This window comes from Ochotona princeps, chromosome 24 (genome assembly GCF_030435755.1).
Source record: "Ochotona princeps isolate mOchPri1 chromosome 24, mOchPri1.hap1, whole genome shotgun sequence".
In the NCBI taxonomy this organism is placed as follows: domain Eukaryota; kingdom Metazoa; phylum Chordata; class Mammalia; order Lagomorpha; family Ochotonidae; genus Ochotona; species Ochotona princeps.
The window spans coordinates 19,501,488-19,517,348 of NC_080855.1; the positions used below are offsets into that span (position 1 = coordinate 19,501,488).

The 15,861-nt window shown below is 41.0% G+C and overlaps 1 protein-coding gene across 2 annotated transcripts in view; it reads left to right on the forward strand.

Moving 5' to 3' along the window:
• Positions 1-15,861, forward strand: part of REXO5 (RNA exonuclease 5) — a 30,487-nt gene that overhangs the window by 1,079 nt on the left and 13,547 nt on the right. The window contains exons 2-10 of one of the 2 annotated variants that reach the window (XM_058681046.1): positions 1,829-1,941; positions 4,304-4,430; positions 7,687-7,783; positions 9,517-9,654; positions 10,888-10,976; positions 12,473-12,588; positions 13,443-13,581; positions 13,672-13,766; positions 14,973-15,075. In XM_058681046.1, coding sequence (XP_058537029.1) covers positions 1,829-1,941; positions 4,304-4,430; positions 7,687-7,783; positions 9,517-9,654; positions 10,888-10,976; positions 12,473-12,588; positions 13,443-13,581; positions 13,672-13,766; positions 14,973-15,075 — 1,017 coding nt within the window. Of the gene's footprint in view, positions 1-1,828; positions 1,942-4,303; positions 4,431-7,686; positions 7,784-9,516; positions 9,655-10,887; positions 10,977-12,472; positions 12,589-13,442; positions 13,582-13,671; positions 13,767-14,972; positions 15,076-15,861 lie in introns of those variants that run through there. The other variant, XM_058681045.1, reaches the window with a different exon arrangement.

The following is a 15,861-nucleotide window of genomic DNA, read 5'->3' on the forward strand; positions in this document are numbered from 1 at the left end:
AGCAGCCTCAAGTTTAAAGAAAAGTTGCAGGAATGGTCCCCAGAACTACCTCCCACCAGCATTTGAAACTAACTGGTGATACAATGCTCTGTCCTCACCCTCCTGAGTTTTGGAATGTGTGTTTCCTGCAGTTATACATAATCACAGTTTAACCACCAAAATTAGTTAAGTTCATATGAACATATTCTACTATCTAATCCTTAGATCCCACTCAAGTTTCTCTAACTGTTCAAATAATGCACTTCAGCTTAGGGTATCATTTATAACCATGTATTACATTTCGTTGTCATGTCTACTTCAGTCCTGACTCTTCCTCAGTGTTTTCTTTCTTCATGTATATATAAAAGATGGAAGATCTTTCTGTCTCTTATGCTCTCTGTAAATCTGCCTTTCCAGTAAAAATAAATGTTAAAAGTTTTTTTTTCTATATTAACTCATGCTAAAAGCCCTGATCACACCAGTATCTTTTTCTGATCTAATGCTGCATGGATCATTTTAGTTTTTTTGTTTATACTAGTAACTTATCTAAGTGAGAAACCTAACTTCCGTCATCTACAGTATATTTAATCAGCACACTTCTCACCCTGCTTGGACTTCGTGCTTGTGCCATGTCACCTTCCTTTGAGTGCCATCGTCATTCCTGTGATAGATTCCAACCACGGTTCTCACTCGACACCCTCTGTTCAAGTTCTGAACACTCCACAGGCTACTGCAGCCCCCCTGCATTGCTGGGCCTCATTGCTCTCCCTTGTCCCCTTCGTGGATGATCACATGGGCACTACCCCTCAGTGTCTTGGGCTTCCTTAGTTCTGCGCTGTTTCCCCTGAAGGACACCCTCTTCACATGATTTAGGCTGTTGATATCCCATGCCTGGCAAACATGGCTACTTAGTAACTGTATAGATCCTTAGATTGCTCAGGTCCACTTTTTCAGTCTGACACATTGTTGGTTAATGAAAATAAATTGATGCATTCTTAAGGTTATCAGTATTTGTCCGAATGGGAAATATATACATTCTTTTCGTTTGGGAGTTTATCTTCAGAAAATGATTAGATAGGATATACAATATTCATCATAATGTTTATAAGCTTTTTGTTTTTGAAAAAAAAAATTAAAGGTTCATTTTTATTTGAAAGGCAGAGTTAACACAGGAGGAGAGACAGATCTTCCATTTGCTGGTTCACTCCCCAAATGGCTACAATGTCCAAAGCTGAGCTGATCCAAAGCCAGGAGCCAGGAGCTTCTTCTGGATCTCCAGTGTGGATACAAAGGCTCAAGAACTTGAGCCATCCTCTGCTGCTTTCCTAGGCCGTAAGCAGGGAGCTGAATCAGAAGTGCAGCAGCCAGCACATGAACCAATGCCCATGTGAGATGCTGGCACCTCAGGCTGAGGATTAGCTTACTTTCCCACAGCACTGGCCCCGCTTACTGAAATTTTATTTCAGAGTCAAGTTACACAGAGGGAGAGAAACACAAAGATCTTCCATCCTCTCCTTCACTCCTGAAATGGCCTCAACAACCAAGCCTGTGCCAAGAGGCAAGAAATTCTTCCAAGTCTCCCATATGAATGGCAGGACCACAAACATTTGGACTGTCTTCCACTGCTTTTCACAGGCCATTAGTAGGAAGCTAGGCCAGAAGTGGAACGGCTGGGACACGAATTGGTTCTCATGGGATGCTGATGTTATGGTCACACCTTTATCCACTATGCTACAGTGCCAGTCCTGACATATAAATCTTTTTAGAAAACCAGAAGTTAAATTAATGATTTGCTTTTGTTGATGCTTTTGATACTCATGGTTCCCTGTTTCTTGATATATGTTTGCAGAAGCCTCGTTTATCTACTGTTTTGTGTGCTGAAAACTGTGAGATAACCTATGGCCAGCTATTTGAATTGCTGAAGTATGCAGTTCTGGGAAAATCCTGTGTTTCTAAACCCAGGTATGACATGAACTTGAACAGCAAGTCTAGACCAGAGGTTTCAAAGCAGTGCCTGAAAGACCATATTTAGCTTATTGGCATTATTTGCCATGCAACATATCCTATTTATTTATTTAGCTTATTATGGCTTTCAACAATTTGGTTTGTGAATTCCTACAAGAGTGTGTGTGTGTGTGTGTGTGTGTGTGTGTGTTTCCTTCAAAAAGCTCAGCATGGCAGTGTTTTGTGTGTGTGTGTGTGTGTGTGTGTGTGTTTCCTTCAGAAAGCCTAGCATGGCAGTGTTTTGTCAGTACTGATGGTTTGCTGTATTTAATTGCAATATTTCTCTGGCTGTTTTGTAGGTATTTTAGTTTTGTACACCCAGTTGAAATAACATGATGTTAAGAATTCCAGTCAGTTTTTTCCTTTTTCAAATATGCAGCAATGAGAGTCTTCATTTCCGATATTGTCAGTATTATTTAACAGTAAAGAGATTCTCAAATGCGTGTATCCCTGGGGGAGGTTATAAATTGGCTAGACACCTAAAAACCCATCTTCTATACCAACAGATAATGCCATCTGCCTGTTAATTTATCTAAAATTGAAATTCTTGAAGCTGTTTGATTACCTAGTTTAGGAAAGTAGAGTAGGTTAGAATGTTGAGCATGAACTTTGTGAAATGAGCTTAGTTCTGATTTTTTAAAAAGATTTATTTATTTTTATTGGAAAGTCAGGTAGAGCAGGAGAGACTGAGAAGAGTATCTTCTGTCTGCTAATTCACTCCCCAAGCAGCCTCAGCAGCCAGAGCTGAGCTGATCTGAAGCTAGGAGCCAGCAGCCTCTTCCAGGTCTCCCACATTTAGTGCAGGGACCCAAGGCTTTGGACTATCCTTGACTGCTTTCCCAGGTCACAAGCAGCAGGCTGGATGGGAAGCAGGGCCGCTGGGATACGAACTGGGATATGGGATCTCAGTGTGTGCAAGGTGAGCACTTTAGTCACTAGGCTACTGCCCCGGGCCCTGATTTTTTTTTTTTTTAATTTGTTTTATTATTCCATGGTACAGTTGCAGAGGCTCTGGCATTTCCCCACCACCACCCCCTTACACAGATTTTCCCTATATAATTACAATATTATATTCCATCATTTTGCTATAAAGCGTATTCTGACATTGTAGGCATGGACATTGGCAAAGAATCCAGCATCCAATTGTCAAGATACATTTTTAGTTGTGATTTAAAACAAAGTGTAATTGGAGCCAGTGGTGTGGCACAGTGAGTTAAGCTGCCATCTCCACAGTGACTTCCCAGATCCTTCTAGTTTGTGTCCTGTTTGCTCTGCTTATGATTTGCTTGAGAAAACAACACATGCCATCCACCTGAATGGAGTTCCAGGCTTCCAGCTTTCACTTGGGCCATCCCTGGCCTTTATGGCCATTTGGGAGTGAACCAACAGATGGAAGATTCTCTGTTTCTTTGTTCTCCTTATGTCCCTCTGCCTTTCAATTTAAAACAAAATTCATTTCTTTGGGGCCCAGTGTGGTAGCCTAGTGGCTAAAGTCCTCACCTTGCATGTGTTGGGATCCCATATGGACGCTGGTTTATGTCCCGGCTGCTCTACTTCCCATCCAGCTCCCTGTTTGTGGCCTGGGAAAACACTGGGGATGGCCCAAGTCCTTGGGACCCTGCGCCCATGTAGGATACCTGGAAGAAGCTCCTGGCTTTGGATTGGTTAAGCTCCAGCCAGTGCAGCAGTTTGGGGCGTGAAACCGCGGATGGAAGAATCTTCTCTCTCTGACTCTATTTCTTTTTGTAATTCTGACTTTGCAATAAAAAAAAAAATGAGTCTTTAAAAACTTGATTTGTTTGGAAATCAGTATTTCAGAGAGATTTTTCTCTCCGCTGATTCACTCCCTAGATGGCTACAATGGCTGAAGGTGGGCCAGGCCAGAGCCTGAAGCCAGGAGCCTTGAGCCTCCTCCCATTGTCCCACGTGGCTGCGGGGTCCCAAGGACTCGCATCATCTCTCCCTGCTTTTCCAGGCCACCAAAAGTGGAGGACCAGGAGCTTGAATTGTCACCCATACGCCACAGTGCCAGCCGCTCCTCCAATTGTATTTTTAAAAAAACTTTGTTAGACAGTGAATTTAAATGCAGCACATTTTACTTGATATTTAACTGATTTTAATACAGCAAACATTTGGCTTAAGAGATCTTTATTTGAATTTTGTGCAGTAATATCTGCCTTCTAGGTGCAGGCAGTTAGTCAGGGCTGATTAATTCCATTAAGTGTACCTTAACTGCTTTTCTCCCCCCTCCTTGCATTTTGTATACTGCAAAATGACTTGGAGTGTCACTGTTAACTGTGTTGGTTTGGTTTTTCAACAGATGGTGCCAGATTATTCACCAAAAGTACCTGAAGGGTGTGGTGGTTTTTGTTCTTCAGGGAATGAGTCAGCTACAATTTTACAGGTTCTATTTGGAGTTTGGATATCTTGGAAAGGCATTTGGACATGTAAGTCAAGAAGAGTGTGTTTTAGGGGCTGAATTGGAACCTTCCATGCTGAGAGTAGTGCGTGTGCGGGGCCATGCTCCTTAGCAACCTTCCTGGACAAGGAATGGGGATAGGAAGCCAAAAGGACTAAGATTCACATATTGAGATGAGATTTGTTTCTTGTTGTTGTTGTTGTTGTTGCTGCTACTGTTGCTGTTAAGCTAGGCAGAACATTTATTCCCAGGAATAATCTCTAGCTCCTTTGACTGATTTTATCTAATATTAATGAGACTGTTTGGTCAATGGTATTCCCTAAACTTATAATTTTGGATAAAATCTGTCTTTCTACCTTTCTTGAAAAAAAGATCTCACAATTGGGCACCCTTAGAATATCACCTGTTGTTGTGACTATTTTTTTTTTTTTTTAAGGTTTATTTGTTTACTTGAAAAGCAAAGATACGGAGAGAGCAGGAGAGTCATAGACCTTCCATTCACTGGTACATTTCCTAAATGGCCATAACAGATTTGGGCCGATCTGAAGTCAGGAGCCAGGAACTGCCTCTGATCTCCCACCTGGGTGCAGGGACCCAAGGACTTATGCCATCTTCCACTGCTTTGCCAGGCCATTAGCAGGGAGGTGGATTCGAAGTGGAAGAGCTGGAACACAAACCAGCCCTCTTATGAGAGGCCAGCACCACAGGCTGAGGCTTGGCCCACCATGCTACACTGCTGGCCCCAGCAGCTGTTTTCTTTTATTTTTAAAAATTTATTTTATTCTTTATTGGAAAGTCAGATATACAAACAGGAGGAGAGATAGGAAGATCTTCTGTCCATTGAATCACTCCCCAAGCAACCTCAATAGCCGGAGCTGTGCTGATCCGAAGCCAGGAGCCTGAAGCCTGTTCAGGTTTCCCACACAGGTGTAGGCTCCCAAGATTTTGGGCCATCCTCGACTGCTTTCTCAGGCCACAAGTAGGGAGCTGGATGGGAAGTAGGGCCACCGGAACACGAACTGGCATCCATTTGGGATCCTGATGCATGCACAGCAAGAACTTTAGCCACTAGGCTACCATGCTGGACCCAGCTGTTACCTTTAGAAGTCTGCACACTCCAGGTTTCCAAAGCCTCTTTGATCACTATTGACCTTTTTCATCCTTTTACATTTTGGAAAGCATTTGAATTAGTGAACTTCAGTTTGATCTTCCTATGCCATCTTTTTTTGCACTCCATTTATTGAGTGCTTGAGGCTCTGAGTACTTTATCTTCTATTTTCATGACAGGCATATAGAAGATACTTTTAAAAATCCTGTTTTCTGTATAAGAAACTGAGTAATTTGCCCAAGTTATCTAGTAAATGATGACATTGAAATGTAAACCAGGTACGCCTGAGGCCAGAGCTCCCCTTGTCTTTGTCCTGTTGTGTTTCCTGCCCTGTCTGGCATGCTCTCCAAAGATATAATAGTGGCTAAAGTCCTCGCCTTGTGTGCACTGGGATCCTGTAGGAGCAACTGTTTGTATGCCAGCCACTCCAGTTCCCTTCCAGCTCGCTGCTTCTGCCCTGGGAAAGCAGTAGAAGACGACCAAAAGCTTTGGGATCCTGCACCCGTGTAGAAGACCCTGAAGAAGCTCCTGACTCCTGGCTTCAGACTGGCTCAGCTCTGGCCATTGCAGCTACTTTGAGTGAACCAGTGGGTGGAGTATCTTTCTCTCTGTTTCCTTCTTTCTGTAAATCTGCCTTTCCAGTAAAAAAATAAAAAATAAATACATCTAAAAAAAAAAGAATAGGTATGGGAATACTTTGAAAAACATAGGCCATTTTTCTTAACTAAGGTGTATTGTTCTGTATTTATGATGTATAATCAAAGAAGCAAAGAAAGTTTGAGGTAATCATATTAAATAGGACTTCTTTTTTTTCGCACAAAAATAAGTACATTGTTTATTTATTTATTGTTTTATCATTTTATGACACAGTTTCTTAGGCTCTCAGATTCCCTCTTCTCTCCCCAAGCCCTCCCCCCATATTGAATTCCTCCACATTGTTACAGTAGTACAGATCATATCCAGTCATGATTCCTTCATTGCGGGTATGGACCAATGGAGAGTCCAGCATCTTATTGTCCAGGTAAATTCAATAGTTTCATTGGGAGACCATCCTTGGTCTGAAAGTAGAGCTGGCAGAATATCATCCCCTCCAATGAGATGTCACTACACAACTTCAACAACAGGAAGAAACATCGAAATTAATAGTATCATGAAGTTAATTAACATGGCATTGAGTGACCAATATGTTAGAAAATGCAAGTTCTTAACCACATCCTGTAATTACTTCCTTGGCATCTCAATTTTAGTATTTACACAACCAGCTGCTATAAAACTTTTTTATTTTTTTCTCCCAAGGTAACATGTTTTTGAGTTTAACCTAGATCACAGTGGCACAGGAACAATGGAAGGATCAACATTAACATCCATCACATATATAACAGCTGAGTACAAACTTAACATCAAAGTTTCTATGCAGTTACATCTTGTTTAGCATTGACAGTCATAAATTGATAAAGTTTTTTTTTTTTTTTTTTTTTTAAGATTTATTCATTTTATTACAGCCAGATATATACAGAGGAGAGACAGAGAGGAAGATCTTCCATCCGATGATTCACTCCCCAAGTGAGCCGCAACGGGCCGATGCGCGCCGATCCGAAGCCGGGAACCTGGAACCTCTTCCGGGTCTCCCACGCGGGTGCAGGGTCCCAATGCATTGGGCCGTCCTCAACTGCTTTCCCAGGCCACAAGCAGGGAGCTGGATGGGAAGTGGAGCTGCCGGGATTAGAACCGGCGCCCATATGGGATCCCAGGGCTTTCAAGGCGAGGACTTTAGCCGCTAGACCACGCCGCCGGGCCCAATTGATAAAGTTTTTTGGGGAGAAAATTAAGCCACAATTTAAACTTTGCAGTATATAGTGATTAAGCATGGTTTTACAGAACTTTGCATTTTAACAATTGAAGAATAGAAAAGTTTTAGCGAAGTTTTAACGAAGTTTTAGGTGAGCAGGGAAATCCCCAACAACCCAGTGAGTGGGGAAACATTTAACTCTATATCCTACCTAGTAAAGTCAATAGGACTTCAATTTTACCTGTTAGGGAAATGTTTTACATTGCCAACAATTCATCTAGGCCTCTCATAGCACGGGAGTTAGCACTGGAAGTCCAGATCTTTCATCCCCTTGTGTCTTAAATTCTTGCAAGCATTTTTGTTAAGACCTGTTCATGTGTTTTTCAGAAATTCCGCTTGCCGCCTCCATCACCTAATTTTCTAGCTGATCTCATTGGACTGAAACAGAAACAACCAACTGGAGATCCACTCAAGATGCTGGAAAGTATGCCTGGGATTCCACGTTGATAATGTGCTCACTCTCAGAAATGTTATGGATATGGCTGCAAATAGATTTTTCAGTCAAGTTTATTGTTACAAGCATCAGAACCAAATTCCAGTCAGGCAGAGAAGCAGATTTGTTGAGGAAGAGGTGTACAGCTACCCCAGGGACATTAGACAACCAAGAACCGCAGCCACAGGGTTTGTACCTCTGAAAATACCTATTTAGGTCAGGCAGCTAAGAATCCTATCGCTAACATTGGACTCCTAGGAATTACTGTGAATCGTTGCTGAACTGTCTGTCACTGAGTCTTTGCACCATCAGTTGAAAGGGAGGATTCCAACTAATGCAAAGGACACCTACTAATATTTACATTGAGGAACAGGGAATAGGTCCAGATGCCAGCCAGCTGAAATATAAATAAACCCATGATAGCAGTGTTTTTCTATCTGTGGGCTGTAATCTCATAAAAGAGTTATAGTTTTTTGAGTGGTAGAAACTAGAGAGAGAAATAGACTGGAGTAGGACTTACCAGAGTTCATGATTAACAGTAAGGGTAATTATTGCTTATAGATGCTTTTGTATGTTTATAAATTGAATAGAAGTTATACATTGGAAACATGAAGAGGTGTTGAGAGTAATTAGTCATTTCCTTTCCTTCTCCTGCAGAACTGTTATTGCTGTTGTCCCCATCTCAGCAGCATCTAGCCTCAAGTTTTCTATCTTTCCACTGTTTCTCCTTGCTGGAAGGCCCGAGTCTACTGCCCTCACAGGTCCTGAGCAGGGAGCTGGATCCAAAGTGGAGCAGCTGGGACTTGATCTGACACCCCTGTGGGATGCTGGCACTGCAGGCCAAAGATCAGCCTGCATTGCCACTGCCGTGGTCCCCCAGCTCTGTTTTATACTCCCACTTGATGAGACCTTTTTTCTTCTTTACTAATCCCCTTGCTAAACCAAGTTTGCTTTATATACTACTGTTCTATTGTAACGCCATTTTCTACTCATGATACTTTGGGCCTTTTGGCAAATGCTCATTCATGCCAACTTAAGCAAGGAGAGTTTTGTTGGAGAGTGTTGATGGTATTGTTTATACATGTAGATTCTATCTGGTTAGTTCTCCATATTTTCTAGTTAAAATTGTGGAAGCAGTCTGATATGCTTTATTACTATTGTACCCTTTGAACATGTCTTGACTAGAAACGTCAAAACATTGGTCAGTCTACACCTGGGTCTCTCATGGGCTAGGTCTACATCCTTATTCTGTTAGTGATGCCCACCAATGCCAACCATCTCCTCCCACCCCAGTTAAAAAATCATGGTGTTGCTTGGTGCTTGGGTAGGTGGCTGAAGGTGGAGTAGCTTTAGCCAGAGTGGGCTGCTGGGAATGGCAGGTACTCTAATGAGCAGAGCTGATACACCACCTGTGTGCTCTTGCTGCCTGTTCTTTGAGACTGTCATTCTCCTTTCCCTTCTTGAGCCGTCTCTGACCTCCAACCTGAGGAGTAGTCTTCCTCGTTCCCCCCCCCCCACCAAAGCCTTTACTAGTATAACCCATTTGGGACTTGCCTTCTCTTTGTGTTCTTATTGCTGTATTGTAAACCCTTTAATAGTTAGGGCCAGGTCTTACACATCTTTTGCTCTATGTTTAGCTCAGCTACCCAGGGTTCATACACATGTCCTCTGAAGTTTTTAAACACACATTTTCTAAATATATGCAATTGTTTTTCTTGTTTCAGCATCTTCTGCCGATTCAAAATCCAGCATCAACCTACAGAATGACCCTATCATTCAAAAATATGGTGTTAAGAAAGTGAGCTTGCTCAGATGCCTTCTGACTAAGGAAGAAATGGAAACAGTAAACTTCCCGTTACAAGGTTGGCTTATACTTACGATTTTTCTGGCTGTTTTCTGAGTAGTGTATCTTACCTGTTCAGTTTTTTATTAATGAGGAAATGATTTAAGTGTACTGCTTCCCACAGTGTGAGAGGTATGTATCGTGATTGGTAAAGTGATGTCTTCATGTAGTACATGGAAATAACATTAATGGTATTGAAATATTTAGTGATAAAGTTACTCCTTTTCATTAAATTTTATTATTTCATTTCTTCTTCAGAAATTAAAACAAGTCAGCTTGTCTTCAGTAGAGTACTTATAAAAAACTTCCACCCCCAGTTCTTTAAGACAGAGCTGATCTAGACGTCGAGCCTTGGTCAGTTTTATAATGAGAATTTAATAAGCATGCTTGTATTTGTTCACTCCTAATCATAGCCATTGTAATTATAGTTCATTTTCAAAACCAGTTTTACCCAAGTCCCACCTCCAGAACCTAAATAATACATGTATTTAATTATACTCCCGTTTGTTTCTTGTCAAACAAGACTTGGATATTATATGCATTGTTTTAGCCTCTTCCTAAAAGTAGGAACTTCTCAATTATTTCAATGCTTTTGGGTCTCTGAACATGCTTATTTATTGTCTTGGGTCCACGATGGAGAGCCTGCTATATGGTTGTAATTGAGCCTCTATAGGAGTTTTTTAGGCTATGGTACCACTAAATGTAGACAAGTCTCTGAATGGGGATTTCAGAGGAGTCTTAAGTGAACTGGGTGGAGGGGGACACATATGGCGAGTGTTGGGTAAGCTTTTTGTTTACTTTGTAATCCTTTGAGAACTTCAGTTTGTTAGAATCTCATTCCTGTTTTCTCTTGAGTTATTCAGGAAACAAAGATGCCAGATGCAGTCATTTGCATACTCTATTCATCTTCTCTTAGTGCCTACCTGGAAAAAGTCCAGTAACCCTGGCTTTAGCTGTTAATTTAGTTGTATCTTTTAAGAAGAAAAATTGTTACTTGACAATTGCCAGCAATTCCAGGCCCAGAGTTTCCTTTGATACTAGCCTATATTGTTTCTCCCAGAATGCTGATGAAATTGAATTATTGGAAAAAGGAAAGCTGGAGGATGGAGATTTCCTTTTATTTAGTCTCTGTAATTCAGGTGTTTTATATACACCAAGTGCCCAGCTAATATGGTATTTTCTTGGATGGATATGGTATTTTCTTGTCATTTCTAAATTCTAAAGAAAGAAACTCTATTCCTTTTCCTTGTAGGTTTTACTGATTGTGAACACTTTGTACCTACCAAATGTAATGGCTGTGTAACAGATAATAGTCCTCTCTTTGGACTTGACTGCGAAATGGTAAGTACTAGCTTTGCTTTTTCAACAAAATATTGTAAACTAGGATCTAGTCTTTGGCTTGACCTAGCCACGCTCATAGGAACCATCTGGAAAGTGAGCCAACTGCTGGAAGAGCTTTCTCTGTTTCTATGTCTCCTTTTCTCTCTTTAACTCTGATTTTGAAATTAAAAAAAAAAAAAGCAGAGAGGACGCGGCAGTGTGGCCTAGTGGTTAAAATCCTCGCCTTGAACGTGCTGGGATCCCATATGGGTGCCAGTTCTAATCCCGGCAGCCCTGTTTCCTACCCAGCTCCCTGCTTGTGGCCTGGGAAAGCAGTCGAGGACGGCCCAAAGCCTTGGGACCCTGCACCTGTGTGGGAGATCTGGAACAGGTTCCTGGCTCCTGGCTTCGGATCCCCGCAGCTCCAGCCATTGCAGTCACTTGGGGAGTGAATCAATGGATGGAAGATCTTCCTCTCTGTCTCTCCTCCTCTCTGTATATCCGCCTTTCCAATAAAATAAATAAATCTTTAAAAAAGAGAGAAAGCAGATAAAATTTTTAAAAAGCATAGATGTGTTTTCTAACTAGTTGCTATGTTTGATTTTGCTCATTACTCCGCTTTTTGAACAAGTATTTATTTCTGAAAAGAGTGTGCCTTAATTACCATTTGTTTGGCTTAGTTTTACATATTGAAGATAAATGGGATTTCCTTGCATAAGCATCCTTTGTGTATTTCTTTATGGATTTATTTTGAAAATTATTTAAAAGGCAGAGTTGAAGAGACAGAAAGACATATCTTCAATCTGTTGGTTGCCTCCCCAAATGGCCGCAACAGCCCGGGCTGGACAAGGCTCAAGGCAGTAGCCTGGGGCTTTGGATCTCACATGGGTAGCTGGGGCCCAAGCACTTGGGCTGTTCTCTTCTGCTTTCCCAGCCACATTAGAAAGGATCTAGATTGGAAGTGAGATAGCCAGGATTCAAATGGGAGCTCACATGGCATGTGGGTGTCTCAGGCAGTTGTTACCAACCTCCATTGTGTTATGCTTTGGCTCATTTCAGGAAGTTTCCCTTCAAAGCCAATGCATCCCCCTCTAATTCCTCAAGAAATAAGCTTCTCAGTGCTTACTATGGAAGCTAAGAACTAAAGTTTCATAATCTGTCAGGTCAGAGTATGTTTACTTTTGTCATTCTAGCCAAGTCCCCTAACCTGTTAGCTTCATCATCTCCCCGTCACTATGAAATACTTAGTACAACACTAGATGATAATAGAGTGTGTTTAATAAAGATAATCTGTTAATGATAGTTGATGTATAAGGGATACAATAACAATATTATTTCCTTTCATCTTCTTGAGCAAATCCTTTCCATTAATTTAATCCATGCTGGATCATTTAGCAAGTCTGTGCCATTCCCGCGGCCTCTGGTGGGTAGATGCAGACAGCAGCAGTGTCATGTGAATAATGAGAAGCAGCAGTGTCTCTCACACCTGAGCACCCGATTTTCTTCTGCTCTTTCAGTGCCTCACGTCCCAGGGCAGAGAACTGACACGTGTCTCAGTGGTGGCTGAAGGAGGCTTCTGTATTATGGATGAACTGGTTAAACCTGACAACAGGATTGTGGACTACCTCACCAGGTGTTTTCACCTCGCTTCTAGCTTTTTTTAGAATTGTCACAGAAGGGGCCCGGCGGCGTGGCCTAGCGGCAAAAGTCCTTGCCTTGAAAGCCCCGGGATCCCATATGGACGCCGGTTCTAATCCCGGCAGCTCCACTTCCTACCCAGCTCCCTGCTTGTGGCCTGGGAAAGCAGTCGAGGACGGCCCAGTGCATTGGGACTCTGCACCTGCGTGGGAGACCTGGAAGAGGTTCCAGGTTCCCGGCTTTGGATCGGCGCACACCGGCCCGTTGCGGCTCACTTGGGGAGTGAATCATCAGACGGAAAATCTTCCTCTCTGTCTCTCCTCCTCTGTGTATATCTGGCTGTAATAAAATGAGTAAATCTTTAAAAGAAAAAAAATTGTCACAGAAGAATGGTGCATGACTTCTGTTTATTTAGGTTTTATCTTCTTAAATATTATCAAAGAACAGACTAGGGCAACATGTTGGTATATATTAATACTGAAATTGCCTAGTGTTACAGTAAAATGCTTGCCCTCTAGTTCTGTAATCTTCGAGATAGTAAGTCTGCATAATATTGGCATCTTCCTTATGCCAGAATTCCCCAATTGTAGCTGTTATGTAGCAACTTCAAAACAGCTGGGGGGATCCTTGCATCATTATGTATCAAAAAATATGAAAGGATATTTTCTAAGACATGAAAAGTGATCATCTCTGTGGTAGAATTATGACTAGTTTTTAATTTCTGCTTATTGGTATTTCCCATTTTTTGATACTAAGCATGAATTCTTTTTTGAGTTTATTTTTAAATGACTTTCCAGGAAATCTTGTTAATATCCTGGAATATCTTGTTGTTGTTGTTGTTGTTAAAAGGTTTTCAGGAATTACAAAAAATACTCTTGAGCCAGTGACAACCAAACTCAAGGATGTCCAGAAGCAGCTGAGAGCACTACTTCCTCCTGATGCGGTGTTGGTGGGCCACTCCTTGGACCTGGACCTCCGAGCGCTGCAGGTGAGTATCTTGAGCCTAAACGCTAGAACTCTGCCTCCCAGCCTGCTTGCTGTTGCCTTTAGTATTCATTCTCTTCTCTTTCTTCCTCAGATGATACATCCATATGTTATTGATACATCATTGCTTTATGTCAGAGAACAGGGCAGAAGATTTAAATTGAAGTTCTTAGCCAAAGCTGTTTTGGGGTAGGTTGATTTACATGTTATAATACTGTCCTAATAAGTGGCAGATAAGCGTATATATATATATAATTTAGTGCGTATTGCAAAATTTAGGGCCTTTACTTGCTTTACCTTTTATTGTATAAACATTACACCTTTTCTTGTGAAATGAAGATATTATGTGAATAGTGATAAGATTTACATTCATTGTTAAGCTTGATGGATAGAGTTGGACCTGGATGGGCAGAAAAGCTGAACAATGTTTTGAAATATAAAATACCAATATTGAAATAGAAGAACATATGTACAAAGATGTTCATTATAACATGGTTCAAATATCAGCAGCAAAAAAGCTGGACATAACTTTGTTAAGACTGGTTAAATAAACTGTGGTTGTCTGCATTGAACGGTTTGCTATTCAAAAAGAATGTGATTGATTTGTGTGTACTGATATGGAAACCTAAGGCATTGCTGAGAATAAAATGGATATGTAGAGCTGAATCTGTATATTCCTGAATATTCTTATGATATAGATTAGATTTTAGGCATACCTATAAATTAATATGTGTATATGTTTTAAAAGTCTTTAAAAAGCAACTGTGAAAGGATTTATATATAAATGAATATTCATATACACATATAAAATTTCTGGAAGGTGAGTTTAAGCAGATGTTACATTAAGTAATGAGACAAGGGACTGGATGCACAGTGGGACCAGAGACTTTTTGTTGTAATTTCTTTGGTTCAGGTGATAGGGCCAGCCAGGCAGTTAGCTAGAATTAAGGGATCTCGATTATTGTGATGAGCAACAGAATTCTGAAATTTTATGTGTAACCAGAACACCTCTTAGAAATTTATTTATTTATTTGAAAGGCAAGGGTTCAGAGAGAGACAGAGATTGTTTGTCTTCTGATTCACTCCCCAAATGCCATAGTGGCTGAGACTTGGCCAGAACAAAGCCAGAAGCCTGAAACTTCATTTGGGGCTTCTATATGGTTCAGGGACCCAAGCACTTGGACCATCTTTCACTGCTTTCCCAAGTGTGCAAACAAGGAGCTGGACTGGAAACGGAACAGTTGGCACTAGAGTTGGCACCCACCAGGGATGCCAGCATCGCAGGAGGCAGCTTAATGTTTTGTGCTATACCATACCAGGTCCTAACCAAAATATCTGAGGTGGTTGAATTTGTTATTAAAAGTGCTTGCAGGTGTATCAGTTTTATCTTTCCAGGAAGGATATACAATGCCCAAACAAGATTGGTCATGATGCCATAGAAGATGCTAGAACAGCTCTAGAATTGGCTCAGTATTTCCTTAAGTATGGCCCAAAGAAGGTTAGTATCTTTGGAAACCTGTTTGCCTTTCTCAAATGTAAGGGAATAGATTAGATAATAACTTTAACACACACAATCTTATTATCTTAACACACAATCTTACTATCTTTCTCTTCAAAAATGGGAGTGTGATTAGTGCAGTTTTAACTAAGACACATATTAACAGCAGAATAGCATAAATATATAGGCTCTGGAATAGGGCTTGTTTTTAAATATAGGCTATACTATGTCTAGCTGTAAATTCCAGGGCAGTTTTCTGGGTAATCTTGGTTCCTAGGCCTGGAAACACAGGCTTCTCTAGAAGACTGGTGAGGATAGAAGAGATGCTGTGTATACAGCTCTTCTTTTTATAGAGTAGTCCCTTAAATATGTTAAGCACCGTGTGAGTGGTAGTGATCAGACTAGTTGATACTAACAGCAAAAAAATCTGTATTTCTTGACGTTGAGGAGGGAGGCATACCGTTGTTTAACAGTAGAAGGGAGACATTGAAAGTATCCTTGTTTCGGACAGAATTTTTTATAATGCATACTAACCTGTTAGGTTCTTCCATTGCGTACTGTTGTATTATTACTCTATAAATTGCGATCCATGTAGAATAATAAAAGTAGTGTTTTGTGTCATAGTAGTAACAAAGACATTCTGAAGATTTTGTTTGGGCATATAAATATGATAGTCACCATTCACTGAGCTCTCACTGTGTATACTGTTCTAAAGTGTTTCAGTTATGTCGGAGAGTGACAGAGAAGGGGAGGGACACAGAGAAGATGATCTTTCATGAGCAGTTT